Source organism: Haliaeetus leucocephalus, unplaced genomic scaffold (genome assembly GCF_000737465.1).
Source record: "Haliaeetus leucocephalus isolate CR32 unplaced genomic scaffold, Haliaeetus_leucocephalus-4.0 Scaffold206, whole genome shotgun sequence".
NCBI lineage: Eukaryota > Metazoa > Chordata > Aves > Accipitriformes > Accipitridae > Haliaeetus > Haliaeetus leucocephalus.
Genome location: NW_010972642.1, coordinates 5,872,532 through 5,893,360, shown reverse-complemented (window position 1 = coordinate 5,893,360; position 20,829 = coordinate 5,872,532). Strand labels below are relative to the sequence as shown.

The following is a 20,829-nucleotide window of genomic DNA, read 5'->3' as shown; positions in this document are numbered from 1 at the left end:
TCTTTTTGCGCCCGGCCAAGTCCAAATCTGCAAGCTGACACACATATCATCTGCTGTATGTGCACAGATACAGAGCTGTCCTCCTGTACACACACACACTGACTCATTCTGATGCCAACACACAGGCACAGTCAGACCCAGCTCCAGACACGCCACCTGTGCATGCAGATCCACATGTGCCCATGCTGATCTGCCCTCTACATGCAGCCATGAATACATTCAGCCATTTTACCTTAGTCTTATCAAAACAGTGCATACCACCTCCTGCTTCAAACAAAATACATGCACCCTGCCACTGAGGAGCCAACAGAAACATCTCAGCCATAGTACAGAGTCAGTGGAAATGGGTGGGAGAGCATGGAGAGAGGCAAAGTTATTAAGGTTACAGCATGAGTCTGTGGAAATGAGTACACAGCATGAAAAAAATAAGGTGTGTTCTTGTTTTCTATTTTGTTTTCTACGATAAATGGAGAGGGTAAGGAAGGATATGAAGCCTCCATCTGGAAATGTTGGATTGGCAGAGCACAAGTGGGTCATCAGGAAAGACTAGAGGAGGAGGTGGCTTACCACTCTTGGTAGTGTAAGCCATGCTGAGGAGTAGTGTGAACCTATGGGAAGGTGGTGGGAGAAGACGCAACCCAAGAGCTGGCATGGCTGGCAGAGCGGCAGGCACAGTGTATGGAGCAGGGTTATGCAGCTGGGGTGACTGAAGAGATGGGGCACAGTTCTGGAGGGTCTTGAGATGAAGGTTCAAACCTGGACCACAGCATGGCACAGGTGGGAGACTCCAGCACAGTAGGCAGCACAGCCCACATATGGTCCCCTCACCATCACTCTGTGTTCACTGCCATCCATAGCTGCACATGAGTGTGCCCACACACACAACTGCGCACACTGCCACTGTCATGTAGGGTGACTTCCCCCAACCAGATTTTAAAGCTCTCAGACTGCAGTGCCTCCTATTAGTCTTAGCTCTTTCCGACACAACAGGAAAAAAAAAAAACCAAGTGAGAGGGGAAAAAAAAAATGAAAGGAACTCAACATAAGGACTCATTTTGTATCACTGGAAGTGGGATAAAATGCTGTCTCCAGGGGAGAATGCATATTGCCATGGTAACCTGCTCTAACCGGTCACAGTGGGTATTCCTGGGCGAGGAAGATGACACCGGAGGTCGTGCATCCGCAGTGCCTGTGGATGCTGTGATCCCTGCCATCAGGAAACAAGCTGGCAGCCAGCCCAGCTTTGCAGGGTGTTTCGCTAGCAACCTGTGTTCAGAGCCGAGCATGCACTGCAGGTGGACCCTGCCAGGGCACGTCACCTTTTCCCCCTGCTCCAGCTGGATCCCAATGCCTTTGGACATCTCACAGCCCTCCTGCTCGCTGCTGCTGGATCCCTGTGGAAGTGATGCACGCTGGCCTCTCACCCCCTTCTGGTCCCAGACAGGTGGTTGTACTGACCCACGGGCACAAAATACCAAGTCTTTAATCAAAGTCTGGAGTGGCAAAATCCCTCCTGGCCTACCCAGGGCCACCAGAGGCAAAGAGACAGGATGCTCTGGACTGTTTCAGCATGACTTCCCTTTGACACAGGGATACATGGGACAGGGGAGGCTGTTCTTCAGGAAGCAGAAGACCAGGCTGCCCTGGAGGGACTGGGAGAAGCAGTCTACCCACAAGTGTGCACACACATTGTACCCCACTCCCAGCACACTGCTTGTGGAGAAGAGGAGGAGGAGGGCTCACAAGATGTGAGGAGGAAGGACTCTTCCCCCATACACTCTATAGCCACTCCAACCATCCCATGTGCGGCAACTGTAGCCCGATCTGAAGGGCAGAACTGGTGCACTGCAGACTCCGTATGCGTGTTACTGCTGCTCCACATTCCCAGCAAGCCAGGACTAGACTCTGCCTGCTGGATCCAAACCTCTCCCCAACCTCCCTCTCAGGGGAACTTCTCCCTTTACCATACTGGACTCCGCAATCATACTTGAAATGGGACTTGAGTCAGAGCGGTATATTTATAGATCTATATTTTACTTGCATCAAATAATGGTGAAATATTGCACAAAACAAATGGGATCTATATATGTGTGTGTGTGTGTATGTGTGTGTGTGTGAGTGAGCAATAGAGTGAGAGAGAGATTGTTTTTAAGGGGATAGGCTAGAGGTAAAATGAATGGGAGGGAGGTGGAGGACAATGCAGGGTTTGGGGGGTGAAAACCTCCTTTCCCTGCACCATCCCCATGACCTCCTCCTACCCTGACCAATTTTTCTTTGTTGCTAATAATATTTTCTATATCTTGTGTTGTGGGACTGATGATGACCTTGCCCATCCTTTCCTTTTTGTTTTCATTTATAAGGCAGAAAGTCTGGATTCATCTCAACCCTAGACAAGGGACTGCTATGTTTAGAAACTCACCCAGGAAAGGAGAAGACAGGAAAGGGGAGAAAAGAGAGCTGCTGAGAAACATGAAGGCTGGCTGCTATGGGGAGTCCCAGTGGAAAGCAGATACTGGGCTTGGAAGGACAAGGACCTGTCCTCTTTCATGCAGAGTAACAGGGTTCACTGGGAAATGCCCACTTTATACCACTGTTTGCAAACAGGCTCTTACTCTGTTCCCTAGCACACCTGGAAAACAGGCTGCCCTAGTGTGACCAAGCTGCTGCACTGTCCACAGGCACTCTAGGGAACATGGTATGCAGCGTGGTCAGAAATGAAGCTCTCCTGTGGGATGCGGATACAGAATGAGACCCAGTGCTCCTTTTGTGCCCAGGCAATGGGTTCCTCTGGTGTGTGGGGACAGGGGCTCCTGTTCCCCCTGCAGGCATGGCTAGGCATGGGGGGAATCCCCCTGAACGCACTCTTTGCTGCAGGCAGGCATACCAATGCCACAGGCAGATGCCTGCCCTCAGGAAATGGTTTTCTGGGGCAGGCAGGTCCAACACGTGCCAGGGTGATGTAGGGGCTGGCAGGGCCACCAGAAACGCCCCTTCTGCTCCCCCTGCTGCCCTTCCCCACACACCCACCTGTAGTACAGGCAGGCACATTTCTTGCAGGGAACAGATGGCACTTGTAATTTCTTTTTCTTTTTGTTACTGTTTGAAGGAGAGCAACAAGATTTTCTAAAATGATTGAATGGAGGTTTCTTTGGCATGAGACAGAAAATTTTTAAAGGTATATTATATTTCTGGCTTGTTGTTACAGAAGAATAATAAAGAATGTATTTTCCTATGCTCCTTCTTGTTTAAATGAGATCTCTGATAGTAACCTTCCCTCTATCCCCTACCCCTTGTAAAAGCAAACACTGCAGGGATACAGCCAGCCAAATGAAAAAGTCCCTGAATTCTCACATATGTGTATGCTTGTCTGTACATAGTGTTTGAACTTGGAATGAAAATGCACATATATACACATACATACACTATATCAAAGTCCTAGGCAAGCACGTACCTGCAGTTGGGGTGAGGCTGTAGGACTAAATACAGTCAGTCAAGGTGAGACCCTAGATCTAGAAACACACACACAGAGTACTCCAGGGACACAGCCAGACAAGGGCGATTGTGTAACAAGGATAAGATACTGTGGCAATCAGCTCATTACATAAAAGTAGAAAGGGCCAAATTAATCCCTAGTGTAAGAACGCAGAAGCCAACGGAGTTATATTCAGGTCAAATTTGATTCCAAAAGCTTTTTTTTTTTTAATTAGAGCATAATGTTCAATAAAACTTACAGTAACAATGGTGAGCTATGGGTTCCTACATCTCCAGATTCCTGACCCTCCTGAGCAAGGTTATTTTGAAATGAATGGAAATTGCTATCTAATCCTATCGCACCCCCAAGTACACAAGCTGTCACCCCTAGAGCTAAAAGAGTCTCTCCACCAGCTGTTCACTGGCGAGGTCTATCACACACAGCTAAGAAGTTTAAATTCCCCTCTTCTCCACTTCCAGTGCTAAGCATACACAATTCATCACATACTCTTCCTGTGAAAAAAAGCTCATCCTGATGCTTGTGGAACCACAAAAGATGTTAAACCCTGCCACAAGCAAACCCTTGTGCCACCATACTCACACTGTTATACTCGGCCACCCTATTATACTCAGAGTGATCTTCAGATGGAAGCCAGGAGCAGAACCCAGACATTCTTAATCCAATAACAGCTGAGGCATCTGTTCTCCTCAAAAGGTATGTGCCGCAAGAGAATCACCATTATTGTTTAACAGCATGGTGTCTATGACACATAGTTTAATCTAATTTTGCCATGTAGGTAGAGAAGTGCACACAGATACTACTAAGCAATTCATATAATACCAGAAATGTAAAGCAGAAAAAAAACCAAAGCCAACACACTCATCCAATGACTCTAGGCTTTTTCAGTTCATGAATTATCTGGGAGCAGGCTGTGATTTTCTGCAATTTGATTATTATAATCTGATTATTATTTGATTATTTGATATTGGCAAATGTATTTGCCCTGCATACATATCTACTCACACACACATATAACACCATATATATAAACACGTAATTATGTATGTGTATATATAAAACATGTAAAATATATAAATTAGAACTCCTCCTCAGTATCTTGTTCATCGGCAGCTTGCTATGCTGGCTTGAACAGTGTTTGCTAGCACTGATTGGAAGCACAGGTCAGAGGGTCAGCTTATATTCTCTGATTAGATAAGTGCAAGTCCTAGCATGGGATTTCTGAGGACCAGAAAGCCTTCCCTCTGAGAATACTGTGCAATACGTACAAAAGAATAAGCATTCCCTGATGAGTATGGTTACAGAATGGAGTGCAAGTAAGTAAAGATTTCCTGTGTCATTTTGGGGAGCTCTCCACATCAGTAGCAGCCCTGGAAATCTGGGGACAAGGCAGCATCATCACAGCTTTTCTCCCTTTAGAGGGTGGGAGAGAAGCAACCAACAGGGGCTAGACCTCTCCTTTCCACAGTGGCACTGTGCTGCAGCCAGGCAGAGGCCATGTGCAGGGCACCTGGAGCCAAGGAGAAAGCAAAGCTAAGAATAACTCTGCCTTGCGTGGAGCTTCTGGGCCAGTACAACAACATGCCACTATTTGCTTGGGGCTCCAAGTTGAGATTTGGCCCTTCACATTTGCTTTTTTTGTGTCCTAACTTGGGAATAAACTTGTTTGTTAGAACAGCTGCAGAAAATCAACTCATAAAGGGCACCAAACAAGTGACAAATGCAGGTATTTCATTTGAGGAAATATGCACAGACGATACACTGAGATATTCAACCAGCTCTGCATAAAGCTCAAGGGAAATATCCAGAGTAACAACAATGCTTTGCATTTCTATAGTGCTTGCCTTTGGCAGCTCTTTGGGAGCTTGGAAACATTAATGAATTCACAGAGGCAGAGATTCAGAGAGTATAAAGGCCAGAAGGGACTTTAGATCATCCAGTCTGACCTTCTGCATATCGCACGCTACTTGGAAAGTGTGTGGAAAAGAACCACAAATATTATTTGAGGGTGGCAGAAAATGCCTTGCTGTGAAAGGCTTAAAGAGCTCAATCTGTTTAGCTTATGAAACAGAAAATAGAGAAGTTATCCTGTAGAAAGTCCAACAGTGAGTGTTTATGTGCAGCTAAGGTGAATCTTCCAGAAAGGCATCTACCTTTGATTTAAAAAATATTCAAGAGATGAAACCCCCCCTTTTCCCTTGGTGCCTTACTACAATAACTATTCATGCTCACTATTAAGCGTGAATGCTAACATCTCATTTGAATCCGTTTGGTTTCCTGTCACAGGATTTTTGTTATGCTTCTCTCCCCTAGATTAAAAAACCAAATGTTCAATAACCAGTATCTCCCCCTGTGAAGGTACTTTATACTCTAATGAAATAATCTCTCCGTCTTCTTTTTGGCAAGATAAGCAAATAGAGTTCATTAAGTCTTTTGCTGTAAAGCATTTTCCCACCTCTGGAGCAATACTGTAGCCTTTTGTCGCACTCTTTCCTGTTTTCCCTCCTCCTTTTAAGAGTATGCTCCTCATCCATCAAAATCTGTGCTCTGTATTACAGATATTACCCCACTACTGCCATACAATAGTAAATATCACCTTTTCCTACACCTCCCCACCAGCCATGTCTCACAACACACTGGCTAGGCTGTGTGAGCATTTTTCCTACTTTAAAGATGGAGGTATATGGAAACCCTAGGGCAAGATCCTACAAGACATTTTGAGGGAGCCGGATTATGGGAAACTGTTCTGATCCCACTCACAACCACCTTTATAGTAGTATAAATTCACTGGATTTTAAACAAGAGTCTCCAGATTTATGCAATTCTTGGTAAGAGAAAAATCTAGCCCTTTATTTAAACTGATGGTCCTCTTCTAGCAGTCTCTACTTCATCCACTCATGGTCTCATATGGTTATCTTTCACATCTCTCCCACTGGACATAAATGTCTTTGATTCCCCAGTTATTCTTTCTCTCTCCCCTTTATTTTCATCCTCTTGTGACTGATCATCCCCTTCTCAGCAACTGCCTCTGACCAGCTGCTTTTCAGATTCTCCCTTCTCTGATCTCCTCAACTGTCACTTGTCAGCTGCCACAAAACACGCCGGCCCCCACATTCCCATCTGCTTTTTAAAGGCTTGTTATCATAAGCAGGGCCTTCTCTGCTCACTCCTCTTTACTTTGCAAAACCCAAATCAAACAAGAGAAACCACCACACTCTCAAAGGCTGAAAGAGGGGTTTAGGTCAGCCCTAACTTCTGGCCTTCCAGGTGCTATGCTGGGGCTTTCAGCTGCACTAGCAAGCATATTTTTATTCAGTCATGACTAAAATCATGGAGTGTGTGAATTATATGGTAAAAAGGCCCAGCCTTGTACCCCAAGGGAGTGCCGTGGTGAACAGGGAGTGCCCTGAGTGACTGCCCCACGGCTCGCTTGCTTGCTGGTAATTGTACTGTGGCATGGTGATACAAGGGACTTCAGCTGTTCCCTGGTGACAGAGAAGGGACTGCAGGCTAGCAGAGTCTCACCTCATTCTATTCAAGGCACCACCACCTTCTTACAGACTTTTCAAGCTCCAGCTTAAACCCGTTTGTCTTTTTACCTCAGATTCTGGCTAAAGTTGCATTAGCCTAAAGGCTAGAAATCCTCTTCTAGTTTTCCACCCTAAATATGTTCATGGCCTATCTATATTACACTGTCTTCATACAAACTGTGTGCTTTAGTTTAAATGTTTCCTCCAAGATGCATTTATTACAGCAATCCTATCTACTTCAGCCTTGGTTGCATGTTGTTAAACAAGCTGGGTTCTCCCAGGCTCCTCCCATGAAGTCACGCTTCCCTTTCCTCTCATCATCTTTCTGTCCTGTCTGTACCTGTCTCAGCCTGTATTCCTTTGGCCAAAACTGTAACACAAACTAGAGGAGAGGACTCACAGGGCTTTGGGTAGGAGCACCAATGCATCCCCATCCCCAGTGGGAACAACTCTCCAGGTATGTTCTAGGACAACATTTGCTTCATCCACATCCACATCACACTATCTCTTGCCATCATCCTACCATCACTTAATACAGCATTTTTCTCCTGAGCTTTCTCAGGATATGTTTACCACTGAGTCTACCCGGCTGCCTTGCAGCAGGGATCTCAGGATGGAACTTGGTGGATGACAAAGGCTCCCTGAATTTTATGTGGGCATCAGGGGGCAATACAGCCTACACTGAGGATCCTCACTGACACTTGGCAAAATGGGCGCAACAGTTTCCAGAAGACAAGGGCTGCCTCTAGTCCTGCTTGCTGTGCTCTCCACCAGATCTCACAGAGTTCCCAGCTTACAAAAGATTTCTAATATTAGTTCTCAAGCATATGACCTTGTCTGTCGTACTACTGAAATTCATTCTGTTTCTGGTACTCCTGCCAAGGTCAGATAAGGCTTTCTCTACAATACCCTGGTCCTTCCCTGTACTAGCAATGCCTTCTAGTGTTGAATCATCAGGACACTGCCTCACTACCTATTGCTATCTGAGTCAGGGTCTCAGGTTAATGTTAGCAAAGACTACTGGCTGTTAGCAAATCCCATGGCTGACCACGGGGGAGTGCTACAAGCAACCTTTTGCTAGACTTTGAGGGGTGATCTTGCTGCTGCCATCTTCCCAGACTGACTTCTACCTCCCTGCCCCTTACAACTCCTCTGCCTTTCCTGATCCAGTTTAACTAGTTGTTTCTTATGTGGCACTGTATCAATTGCCTTACTTAAATACAGAGATGAGACCTTTGAATTTTCTTTTGCCTTCCAGGAAAACAACCACCTGAAAGAAAGCTATTGGGTTAGTCTGGTATGATCTGGCATTGACAAACTTCTATTGCCTGACTCCCTTTCCCCCTAGCTGCTTGGTAATAACTATACTTTCCTTCAAGATCTCCTCTAAAGTGCTACAAACATTACAGAGGTCACACTTACAAGTCTGAGACCGACAAATTTATTTCTCCCCCTTCCTTAACCCTAACTGCTGAATTTTCACTTTTCCAGTCTACATGGAGTCACCACTGAGGGTAGAGTTGAAAAAAAATCCTTGCTATAAGCCTGTGTTTTCACATGCCAGCTCTCCTGAGGCCGCAGAGCTCCCAGGCCCAGCACTGTGAGTGCACTAAGCAGCTTGAGCTGCTTATTCCCAGTAGTCAGCTTGTTTCTTTCCCCAAGGACAATATTGCCGTCCATATAAATAACTTGGGTGCAGAGTCCTCTTTGGTTTTGGCTCAGACTATAGTCTCCTTGATCTTGACTTCACTCTTACTGCCCAGAAGTGGCCTCACTTCTTATTCTCTTTTTTTTTTTCCAAATAGCTGAAGAATCTTTTGCAGTTTGTTTTAATCTCCTTTGGAAGGTCTAACTCAGCTTGATTTGTAAGCAATCCTCACTTTATCCCTACATTTCCTGACCTCTAAGACACAGCTTTTTTTGCTGTCTGCTCTTTTTCCATTCTACGCAGGCTCTCTGCCGTGCCAGCTTAAGGAGCCTAAGTAGTTGCCTATGGTAGCAGACAGATGGAGGGCAACAGAATCAGGCATTGCCATTTACTGACTCCTCCCAGCAATGTGGGCTCCACAGTGTCCCTGAAAGTTGAAATACTCCCTCTCCACACTCCAGACTTTGCCCTGCTGCCTGTGAAAGCAGTGCCAAGAGCCAGCAGCAGACCACCCCTCCACATGCTTTGCCTGGGCAAGCAAAGATGTCCACATCTTGCCTAACTCCCCCCACACAACATCTCTACCATGCCTTCCCACTGCCTTGGGAAAGCCTGATGCTTCCCAGGGCTTCCAGGCAAGGGCTCCCAGCCAAGCTCTTCTGCAGGCAGAAGCAGGACAGCCACCTTTCAAATCTCCTTTCCTCTCACACCCTCTGTGCCTTGCCACCCAACAGTGGCCCATATCCATGGCAAACTACCCTGCGTCCAGCACCTCCGCATGAAGATTTGCTGATGGTTCTCATGCAGAGCAAGGATAGGGAGAGAAAAAGAGAATAATCGCTATCAGTACAGCCTCTGCATGGTACAAACAGTGAGAGCACAGCATATGATCATTAGGGAGGAACAAGGAATATTTATGGGAATATTATTGCAATAAAGCTCTAAGCAAACTGGTCTGAACTCATAGCTGACCCTGCTTTGAGCAGGTGGCTGTCTAGAGACCTCCTGAGGTGCCTTCCAGACAGAAATATCCTATGGTCCTATGAATGGACTTGGGTATCCCAGTGAGGGAAAGGAGGAAAAGCAAAGGTCTTATGAGGGGAAAGGGCTGGTAGCAGGAGTCCTATTACATAGCCTTATGACAAGGAGATTTGTGCCTTAAGTGGATAGGTAGGGCAGGAGAAGAGGAACTCAGGAATTCAGTCTTGGCTGAATTTAAGCCAAACCATCCCACAAGACATTTCGTATAACCTCCTCTGCTGTAATATTTACCCCCTCATCCCTACACCTACAGACTGCTTCAGCAATCCCTTTCAGCATCTTCTCATATGACTTTGCTCCTCTGCTGAACTACAGGTCCTAACACAGGTCATGACATCGATTATACCTATGCGAAGGCTATGGTCCTTGCATGGACAGCACTGTTTTCCTCCACGTAATTTAGATGCATAGATGCAGGCTGTTGTGGGGAGACACACATAAGAGAGGCAATGCACTGGCCTTGCAATCACACAAGATTTAGGTTTGCACCCTACTTGGTCAGATGTATTAATGCCACTTGCTTGGCAGTCGGTGGATCTTCACACAGCTCTGAATGGAAGGTCCTGGCCAATTCATGACCCTTGAAGTTTGTCAGTCCCCCTGAATACTCAGTGCATATTGACAGACTCTACACTCTGGGTACGCTTCCATGTTCACACAGATTACTCACGTACATACCTGTGTGCATACACAGAAACCATTCCATCACAGACAGGAATAAGTGCAAATCGCTCTGTGAGTATATGCATCTGTGCACGCCCCTAGTTACACACACAGACAGGTATCTCAGCCACACAACGCACTGCAGAGAAACTGTGTATGCAAATACACACACATATGCACAAATCCCCTCACACATTGTACATCTACACACACTCTACATACAATGCTGTCCCAAGGGCCCATATGGTCCTGGGCAGAGATTCAGGTCCCTGCTGATGCTGGCTAGGTAGGAGTTAATGCAAGAGAGGCTGGGAAGGAAATTAAAAGCAAAAAAAAAGTTGAAAGCCCAGCACATGATTCTTCTCCTATCACATCTGTGAATCCTGGAGCGCGAGAGTAATTGTCTGCAATGAGTCAGACCAAAAGGCACAAGGAAATGGTTGCCATGACAACCCGCACACTGCTCTAATTCGGCTCAGAATTAAAATGATATCAAATAATTTGCAAGCAAAGGGAACATGGCAAAGGCGCTGGGTGCCAATCTAAAAAATCCAGCTATATGCAAGCCTCTCCTGAGCCAGTGTCAAGGGCTCTTTTCCCTTCAAGCGTGACAACCATGGCAATCAGAGGAGCTACAGAGGCAGCAGTGATGGATAACCTTAGGCTAGAAGTTTCTGCTACACACAGGCAAGAACAGGCTCCTGGGCTGGAGCTCCAGCCTGGAACAGGCTCCAGGACTGGGGATGTCCCAGAGATGCCTGACCAGACCCCACAAGAGAAATCCTATTGCTCACAAGTTGTTATGGTATCCCATTGAGAAAATACCCTGAAACAGCTGGTGAGAGCAGAGTGTGGGCACAGGCACCCACCCATATTGGGGGCTCTGTGCTGGGCGAAGCAATGCTCACATGGGCTGAGGAAATGTGGGCTGATTCACTTAATGTTTTTCTCCTGGTAAGTGGTGCAGCGTGCAAACTCTGGCACTCAGCTGAGGCTACAGGGAAATATTTATTCTACAGAATTGGCTATTGTCTTTGCTTTTCCCCCAGCCAAAGGCTCATCCCCAAGGCAATAGGTAATGTCCACACACACAGGGAGGAGGCACGATCCCTGTGCTGAAGATCTTACAGCCTATGCAGAGAGCAGATACACCTTGGAAGAAAAGGAAATAGCATTCTGCCCACTCTGGCTGGACATCAGCAATGTAAGATGTCTCACATACCTATTTTTAGCATTCTTTTGAGGATAAAATAAACTTATTTGACCCCCTTGTCACCAGTTACTGTCTATGCATGGAGACATCTACATGGAGTTTTGCAGGCAGATGCTTGCTCTTTCTGCCTGTTCACTGACCTGGCTGGAGGATAACCAGCTCTGAACAGGGAACCATGTGGCCCCAGTGCTGATATCAAATCTTGGTGAAAGGCAGAGTTTGTAAGATCAGAGCGAGCGCAAAATAAGGCAACCACCTCACTTTTGTCTGGCTCAGAACAGTTTGTGTCTGCCCCAGAAACACCCCAAAAAGCAGCCTTTATACTTACAGGTCTCTCCCCCAAGGCTCAGAATGTAAAGTAGAATGCAATGGATGCCAGGCAGGCAGAGGGACAGATGAAGGGTGCAAAAGACACTGGTTTTGGCACACCAGTGTAATGTTGATACCCTGGCCTGTGGAGTATTGGCTCAACCCTTAGGCCAGCCAAATGTTTACTTACTGAACGGCCTCCAGAGAGATGTCCTGAGAGGTAGAGAAGGCATGGCTGCTGTTAGTACTAAAATCATTAGCATTTCTGCCTTACTGAGTGCCCCTAACACTTTTTATGACTGAGCTCCAAGGCATGGCCCCTTCAGACGTCTCTCTTTTTGTCAGATCAAAGGGATGCCTGAGAAACCGCTTGGGCTTCGGGGATTGCCAGGAGGGAATGGCATCAGGCAGAAACCAGACGTAGCAGGTGATGGGCTGAAAATGAGTTGATTCTTCCTTCTCTCTACCCGTGCTACCACTGGATGCAGGGAAGACCACGATTTCCATAAAGGCACCTGGGTCATGCCTTGGGACCTCACAGAAGTCCCTGCACTGGGACAATGTTGGCACAACCTCCAGCATTAAAAGAGGGGCAGCATTCTTTCTGAATACCGCAGCACACATTCAAGAGATCAGCTGCTCTCAGGTTTTGTATGGGTAATGTTATACTGGTTCCCGAGCCAGTCTAGTGAAATCATTTTAATTCTCCAGCTTGAATGCAGTTGCTCCCATGTAAAAGGTGCTTATGCTATTGTAGCTTATTTCCATGCATTTTAGCAGCTTCTACAGGTACAACTGTCACTTTTTAGAGAGGAGGTTAAAATGTCTTATCCACCCAAGCAACAAAACTGTAGGAATACAGAATTGTGTGTAGATTAGTATGAAAAGATGCCACAGCAACAAAACTGCTGAGAAAACCACCTGCATGTCCTCTCTTTGCTCACTGGTAACAGACAGCAGATAGCCAAAATTGGGGACCAAGGAAGAGGATGGAGAGACATCGAGCTGGCCTGTAATCGCTTTTCAAACAGAGAGCTTCCATCAGACTGATAGAGGCTGTATTTTAACCAGCGGTATAATGGCAAAATTACTTCCTGTTATCTATTTTTCAGACTGATTGATTTCAAATACTTTTGAAAAAAAATCCAAGCTTTTTTGAAAATCTGCTCCTGCTGTGAGTACAGAGCTCTTCTGAAAATACTGGCCTTAATAACTCAGTGTCCCAAAACCCTCTCTGTAAAATAGAGACACTATTTCTCTTCTCTCACCCTTCTCTAAGCTTGCCTAGGACTCTCCCCAAATACATCTGTATATACTGTTGTCATCATGGGATAACGATTTCACTGTGGTCCAATCACTGCAGATAAGAACTAACAGTAACTCTGAATATAAACAGAGAAGAGAGGTATCATATAAAATAAACCTGCATCCCCCAAGTGCCCATTTGGATTTGTTTTATTGGGTACCATGGAGCCTGTGCATGCCTCATGCTTTGGTGGTATCAGCTGTCTCCCATCCCCGAGACACAACAACCATGGCAAGGAACATAATGGGAAGAAACCCCTACCTGCCCCTATTGGGACTGGCAGCCAACTGACAACCACGTAACTTGAACAGCGAGAAGGTCAGGCAATGAAAGAGACGTCATACACAGCCTGAAGTGACAGCTAAACTCCTGCACAGATTCCAGCAGTTTCACTGGGGCTTTAAATCACTAAAAGCTTCTGTCAGCAACTACATGTGATTTCTGCTGTGCACCCCCTGAGGACCAGAAAGCCCCAGGCTACTGACTCACGGGAGGGAGCAGATGACAGTGCTATCTGGGGCAGGACTTGGCTTGGGGAGGGTGCCATCACAATTCCTTATTTTTCATTTCCAACAAAGTTAGTGTGCGTGAAAGGTACTGGACTGACATCCCAGGAGAATAGCTGCCTTCTAATTAATTATAATTAATCATCCAGGCATTACTTAATGTTTGCATAGTGCTTTGAACTGCCAAAGCACAATATAGCAGGTAGATATTATTAATTCAAAGAAACAGGTATAGCCAAGCCAGGGGTAGGTCTGCCTGTGTGGCTTCCCACCAAAGAGACCACACCAACTCAGCTTGCACAAGTGGACTTTGCCTTGGCTCCACCATGTCCTCTGAGGGACCTGCGGGGACCTTGAACCCCTTGCACCCCAGGTACAGGGGCTTGGCCCACAGGGGAAGGAGAGGGATGGGTGAGAAGGGGAGTGGGTAGGGCAGGGCAGAGGACACCGCTTTTCCCTCTTGAATTTGGCTAACTTCCCACCTGTCCTTGTGTGGCGCAGCATATCTAACAGTGAGAGGAGCATCTCGGATTGCCCCCAAACCCATTCTGGGACTCCCTACTGAGCTAAGCCAGACTGAAATGGGAGGAAGGAGGCCATTGTACTCCCCTTCATCCCTGCCCTCAGCCCTCCAGCCTGGCTGCTCTCTAATCCCAGCTGACTGCTCCCTCACGCCCTGACAGCATCCAGACCTGTGTCATCTTCCTGGACATTTGATTTTACCAGTTCGCCTTTCTCTGCCTTGGCTGGGGACTGCCATTCAGCTGCCAGAAGAAAAGGGTCCCAATGCTCCCTGTCATTGGCGTCCTCTCCATGGGCGCACTCGGGGTGCTCCCTTCCCACAGGCATGGCTGTAAATCCTAGAGCTTAATTTTTCACTGCATGCATAGCGAACATTTCAGAGTGCTTACAAATCCCCCCCAAGCACCGTCAAGTCAAACAAGTGACAGTAACGATCAGTGGCAGAATGACAGGCCAGTTCATACCACATGCACTTTTATAGGGGCACTTAAAAAGTCTCTGTTGTTCCCCTTTTACAGAACTGTGACTGCATTTATGCAGAAACTACAAGCCTACCCAGATATTTGGCTTTCTGGGAACCAGTGCTGGGTACTAAACATCTGGTAGTATCCTAACTCTAAACGAACACAGTATCAATCCCACTGAGGGCTGATGCCATCGGAATAACAACAATAATAACAACAGTCTGCATCCCATTCTGCTTGGATTGCCTCTTGCTGTGTCTCCGCTCACTCCCCTTCCTTCACCTCTCTCCAGTACCCAGGATGGTATTGCAGCACTACCCAGCATCATTTGTGCTGCAGCCTCTGCTGTGGAGTGAAGTCCCCTAGAATCAGGTCCTAGCCACTCAGGATGATTAAATTAGTGTGGGGGGAGATGAAGAGAGACCTACATCCTTACTCTCAAAGCTGCTATCCTCAAGATCAAATAGTATTGCAACAGGTAGTGTGACCACAATTATGCCCCCCCCCTTTTTTTTTAAAATTACTACTGGTATGAAAGATTTAGATGATGAACCTAGTCACTACTAGAAAAAAAGCAAATGGTAATACAGACATAGTACCTTTTTGCTCCCTGAAATCCCCCAAAAGATAGTGTAAACTTATGCCCAAGCCAGCAGATGGGACATACCTTGGCAAACCCTTGCACTCCCATTGAAGTCAATGGGGGCTACAGCTGAGGGCCTGAAGGACTTTGGACTCTTTGGGAGAAATTCTTTCCCTCAGTGCTGTCATGCAGCCCATACTTTGGATGAAATACGGGTAGTTTTCATCAACGCATAAGAAATGGGGAATGAAGAACACCCAGCAGTATGTACCATGTGTGGAGGTAAGCAGAAGATGCTTTTGGTCAGGTCACCTAACGTGCAGGCTAGTGACAGGGACTGTGGTACCTTTAAGGAACAAAAGCAATTGAGTATTCATTTCTGTGTCTCAACTTCTGTGGTTGAACCAGTGAGGAAACTGGTTTGTTCTGTATCATTTCCACAAATGACAGAATTTTTACCTTATTGTTATTGTTTTAACATGATTTCTTTCCCTATCCTCTGCTGCTTTCTCCACCCTCCTCTTCCCTCTGCAGAGGATCCTGCCCCTTCACAGCGTGTCCACACTGACAGTCGATTCAGCATTCAGCATAACTGAGGGGGTGGAAATCTCCACAGGGGCTGTGAAAAGCGCTGCTGACAGCAGAGAAATGGCTCTGTCAGGGGCAGATCTTCCTGCCACTTTTTCTTGCTCCAGCTCTTCCACCCAGAACTTTCCTTTCTTGTATTTATGCTGAGTGCCAGATGAACTGCTTGTGTGCCTCTGCTCTAACTCACAGAATGGGAAAGGGAAGGAAAAGAAACATGAAAACAATCTTTCTAAAAAAAAAGTTTTTCCTCCTCCCAAATTCATGCTTAGAAAAATGCTCCAGTGCTGCACAGAGACCATGGGTACACTTTCGATGCTATTTCATTCTCTGCTGGGTATATTCATAACAATGCCAGCTAGTATCAGTTTCGAGAGCAGTTTCTATGACCCAAGCACTTACTTAACATGAACTTTACTGAAACCATCTCTATTTCACAGTGGTCTCTGGACAGACTTCATAATAATTTTCTGGCTTTGGGCTTGAAATGGTGGTATATTAGTGAAAAGTGCTATTTCATAACACCCCCCCTTCAGGTTGTAAGTACTTTCTCAATGCCCAGAAGATAATTAAAGAGTACCGTGCTCAACTGGGACTTACTAAAAGCTTGGAAATTAAGGAACGCTTCATCAGATGAAGTTAAACTGCCATAGTTTTACTGACTAGTAGTACTGAAGACCATCATGGTATCCTACCCAGCCTAGGCAAAAGCAATGGCTGACTCTCTGATCTGAAGGTAACTGCTATATAGCCTTCTTTCTACTGGATACTCCTGTAACAAAGTCATTGTTTGGTATCTATTCTACTCAGTCATTCCTTTCACCATACAGGACTCCATTAACACTAATGATTCTTTCACAAGCAGCTTTGCAACTTGGCATGTTTCTGGTGATAATTACTCCATTACCTGTTCTACCAATCTTTTCCCTTAGTCAATGCTTCCAGGTCTAAAAAAAATTCCACTGAGCTACATCTTCTCTTATCCCAATACCCCTACACAGAGAATTTAAGCTGGATATGATGCCAGCATTATTGATTAAAGTTGCTTTGTTTCGTTAAATGGCTGCTCTGTTTCACTTCCGAGTTTACTGTACTTCCATAAAGGCTGAAGCAATTGCTGCAGAAAATGGTAAAGCTTCAAAAGCTTTGGGGTTCTGTTGGAAATAAAGTGCTTTATGAATTTTCCAAAAGTAGATGCAGAATCTAGTGAAGGTCTGCCAAAAGGGGTTTAAAGCTCAGATACAAAGATAAGTTTGGCAATCTATATGTCTGATTTGGAAATCCAGCAACAAGCCTATCCCACCAGCAAAAGTTATTTTTCAGCTGAGATAATGATGGAGATGCATGAATGTTCTGTTCTTCCAAAACCAGAAGTGTCTCCTGCAAACAGTTTAAAACCTGCATGGGCTTCTCAACCTACTCACGCTCCAGAGAAATAGTCTCAATCCACAAATTCACCAGCATTGAAGATGGGAAGCTCCCATTCAAACAGCCAGTTTCCCTTTCAAAAGCCTATCAGCTATTTAGTACCTGTCCTAATATTCTGCCTAGCCTAGTTTTCAACATCACAAGCTATTGTGGCTCCCGTCATTTCCCTTGAATGACAAGCTATCAGCTCTAAGCTCCCACTCTCAATACAAGATGCAACCATTTCATTCAAGATAAAAAGAGAAACCAGAATGTCCTACCTGCAGCAATACCCATCTTCCCATCCACAGATACAGCCACAGCCGTGCTCACTGTCACCACTTTTGGTAGGCCACCTCCCTCTGTCAAGACACAAATACAATACAGCAGGCTTGGTTAGCTTACCACCAGAGAGGAGCAAAATGCAGCAGGAGCAGCTTGCTCATAACCTTTCACATCCAGGTCGGTGTGTACATAAGCCTCAACCCTGAAACATTCAAGAGTTTGGAGGACTGCATCTTTCAAGACACATAAGCAACCTAAGGGGTTATGAGTAGATTTTTTTTTTTTCTTCCAGATAATGGCCCATGATAAAAGTAGCATCCTCAGCATAAAATGTAAAGGACTGGCCTCCCCCATTTTGGGCATGTAGAGCTTCTCTTAGGCCAGAAAGCTGCTCTGCTCCAGGCACCAGCTAAACTCTGTAGACAGAGGAGAAGTAGGACACCGACTGTTGCACAGCAAAGGCCAGACTTACGCCTAAGTCTGTTACCCAAGCCAGGCCAGCACTACAAACTGGAGAGACAGACACAGCACTCCCAGGGTGCACTCCATTTTAGAAACAAAGTCTTCTGGGACCTTGCTGCATAAACTCTGTTATGCCCCAGGGTCTCCCGATTATCCTTTTGCTGCTGCTTTAAGCATCCTGTAGGTCCTGTGTCACATCTGCCAGCCCCGTGCAGATCTCAGCTCCCACAGGGCGTTTAAAATAGCATGGCTATATAGGTTTAAGCAACTGAACCCCACCTCCCCTTTCTTTGTTAGTGCAGTTGTTTCAGACTGTAATTCTCCATGTGACAGATTCCATTTCTGTGTTTTTTTTTAAAGCGATTAGATTAGCTTCAGCTGGGGCACCTCTTTTGGAACTGCCAGGGGACAGTTTGAAGGTCAGCATGATCGATTTAGCCTGCAACTGATTCTCTCCCTGCGTGCTGTATGGAAATCTCTTGCTCAGACAGATGGGTCAGGGATTCTTTCCTTCCCAAGAGCTCCAGCATTTCTTACTGCTTTCCATTTCTGCCTTCATCATTCTTGTTGGTACCCAGTGTGTCCTGAGCACGATTCTGTGTCTACCACAGTTTGGCCTGGAGTCTCTGACTCATTTTTTTTGGACTGAAGCCAGATTAACTTGCTCAAGGATGCCAGAAATAGTAAAGACCTTGTGAAACAAATACCCAGACAACTTATGCTCACATGCCTTGAGTCTAATCCGGCTTTTATGGTGAACCCCAAATTTCTTGCTCTCCCTAGGATGAGACAAGTAAGCAAAATACACTTAGCAACCCTAGAAAAAAGAGACAAACCAAAAAAACCCAAACACCCAACACATGAGAGTTCTGGGCTGCAAGAACAGTTCTACTTGACTTGCAGAGCTTTCCCTGCTGTCGTCTTCTCTCTGAGACTTTTGGACACTGGAAGGAGGTGCCCTGGATTAATTATTCTGATGACCTGCAGCCATTCCCTACTGGTTTCTTCCCCAACAGGGAGGTCTTTGGGTCTTCTCTCTTATGTGATGACAAGTACATCTGCCATGAAAACCCCTTGTCACAGAGTGGGCATGTACTGGGTCATGTGGAAAGCATGAAGGGGGGACTTCAGCATCTAATCATCAAGAATTTAATAAGAAACTGGGTAGTCTGCCCTGGCCAAAAAGGTGGGGTATCCCTGCTTCATCGGATGTCAAGGAAGGGCCTGGACTCTGCTCTGACAGTGAAGCACTGTGGCTCAGAAGCACTGAGGATTATTTCCTGGCTCTTCACCGGCATACTGTGTGATCTCATGGATCACAGTCTCTCTAAGCCCAGCTGCTCATCTCCCTTACAGTTTAGAGCATAAGGTCTTCAGGGCCACGTACTACTTCTTACAATGTGTAGGGTTTCCAGGTGAATGAGGTCCTGGACTTGATTGAAGCTTCTGACCAACAGCCATATAATACAAAAAACAGTGGCAGTTGCTTGTCTTCTGTCTTTATGCATGCAAAACTACCTGTGACTTCTAAAAAAGCCACATCAAGCCACTAGCCCAATGTTCAAGCCAGCATTGACTACTGTGGCATGGGTAATGGCTGCCCTAGGAAGCCCCACAAGGTGTCACTGCCTGGTTTTCTAACCCACGCTCTATTTCAAAGAGCAAATGCCGTCAGGGGAGTAAAAGGTCCCTCCTGCCATGCCGCCCCCTCTCTCCTCACTTGCCTTTTAAGTGAGATGTAAGGGTGCTGGGCAGAGAGAGGCTTTTGTGGAAGGTTTCAAGTATTTTCTCTTTCCACCCCTCTCCCTTTACATCCTGGTTCATCTCTTGCCTCCCAGTATGGTTTTCTCCTCTTTGCTACTTGCTTTCCCACCCACCAGCCTCCCACCACTGCGCCACAAAAAGCTTTAACAGCTAAAGTGCTGAGCTCTGTGACAGAGATGGAGTGCTAGGGGCCAGGGAGAAGCACAGAGGGGATTTCTGCCTTCTGTGTAGGAGTCTCACATGAGTATTTTGTTTTGATTTTTTTTTTTCTTTCTAGGCTCTTCTGCTCTCTTCCAGCCTTTGAGGAGGTCCTGGCTGGCCCTGCAAACTCACAGGAACCAACACCATAAGCAAGAGACCCTGAAAAGCCACTTCTCGCTTACCTCTCATGTTTGAGCTCCTTAGCTGGGCAAGAGGTGCCATAGCCTAGTAGTATGATGGGACAGGAGACCAACAAGACACCCTCACCAAGAGGAAGCTATGGAAATACGCTCCCTTTTCCTCTACCATCTTCCATAACAAACCCATCCTTTCCTGTTATGGGAAGCGGTGATGGAAAAAAATGACACCCTCTAAACTTAGACTTCCTGACTGAGTGCCTGCTGATCCCTCATCAGGCCTAGCTGTTACTTTCATCCAGTTCTCCTGATGATGTTCCCTCCCAGGCCTGGTCACACCTACGTGTCTAATTCTTTCTGTGATACCTTTCCCTTCCCTTTCTCATGGTTCATGTATTCTCCAGCCCCACAATTACCTTGTGGTTCCCCACCCCCACAATTACCTTGTGGTTCCCCACCCCCTGCCTCCCTAAATCCTTCGGTCCACCCAGGCCCTGCATTCCCACGTGTCCTTTGCCTCCTCTGCAACCTTATGTTACGCAGCCCTGACTGCCTTCCCCACAGCTTGTAGCTTTGTCTTTCTGCTGTGTGCAGTATCTTGGCCATGACCCCTCTGCCTCTACACTGGTGCGACAGTAACGCCTAGAGACCAGGTCTCAGCACTTCCCATTAGGCAGGAGGCAGCGATAAAGGGACTGGGACGAGCACGGTGT

General features: G+C 46.3%; 1 protein-coding gene across 1 annotated transcript in view; it reads right to left on the bottom strand.

Annotated features, from left to right (window-relative positions):
* CACNA2D4 (calcium channel, voltage-dependent, alpha 2/delta subunit 4) overlaps window positions 1–20,829 on the bottom strand; it is a 128,992-nt gene that overhangs the window by 49,223 nt on the left and 58,940 nt on the right. The window contains exons 25-26 of the mRNA XM_010566340.1: window positions 17,717–17,754; window positions 17,549–17,629 (exon numbers count right to left, since the gene is read on the bottom strand). Of these exons, the coding sequence (XP_010564642.1) occupies window positions 17,549–17,629; window positions 17,717–17,754 (119 nt within the window). The remainder of the gene's footprint in view (window positions 1–17,548; window positions 17,630–17,716; window positions 17,755–20,829) is intronic.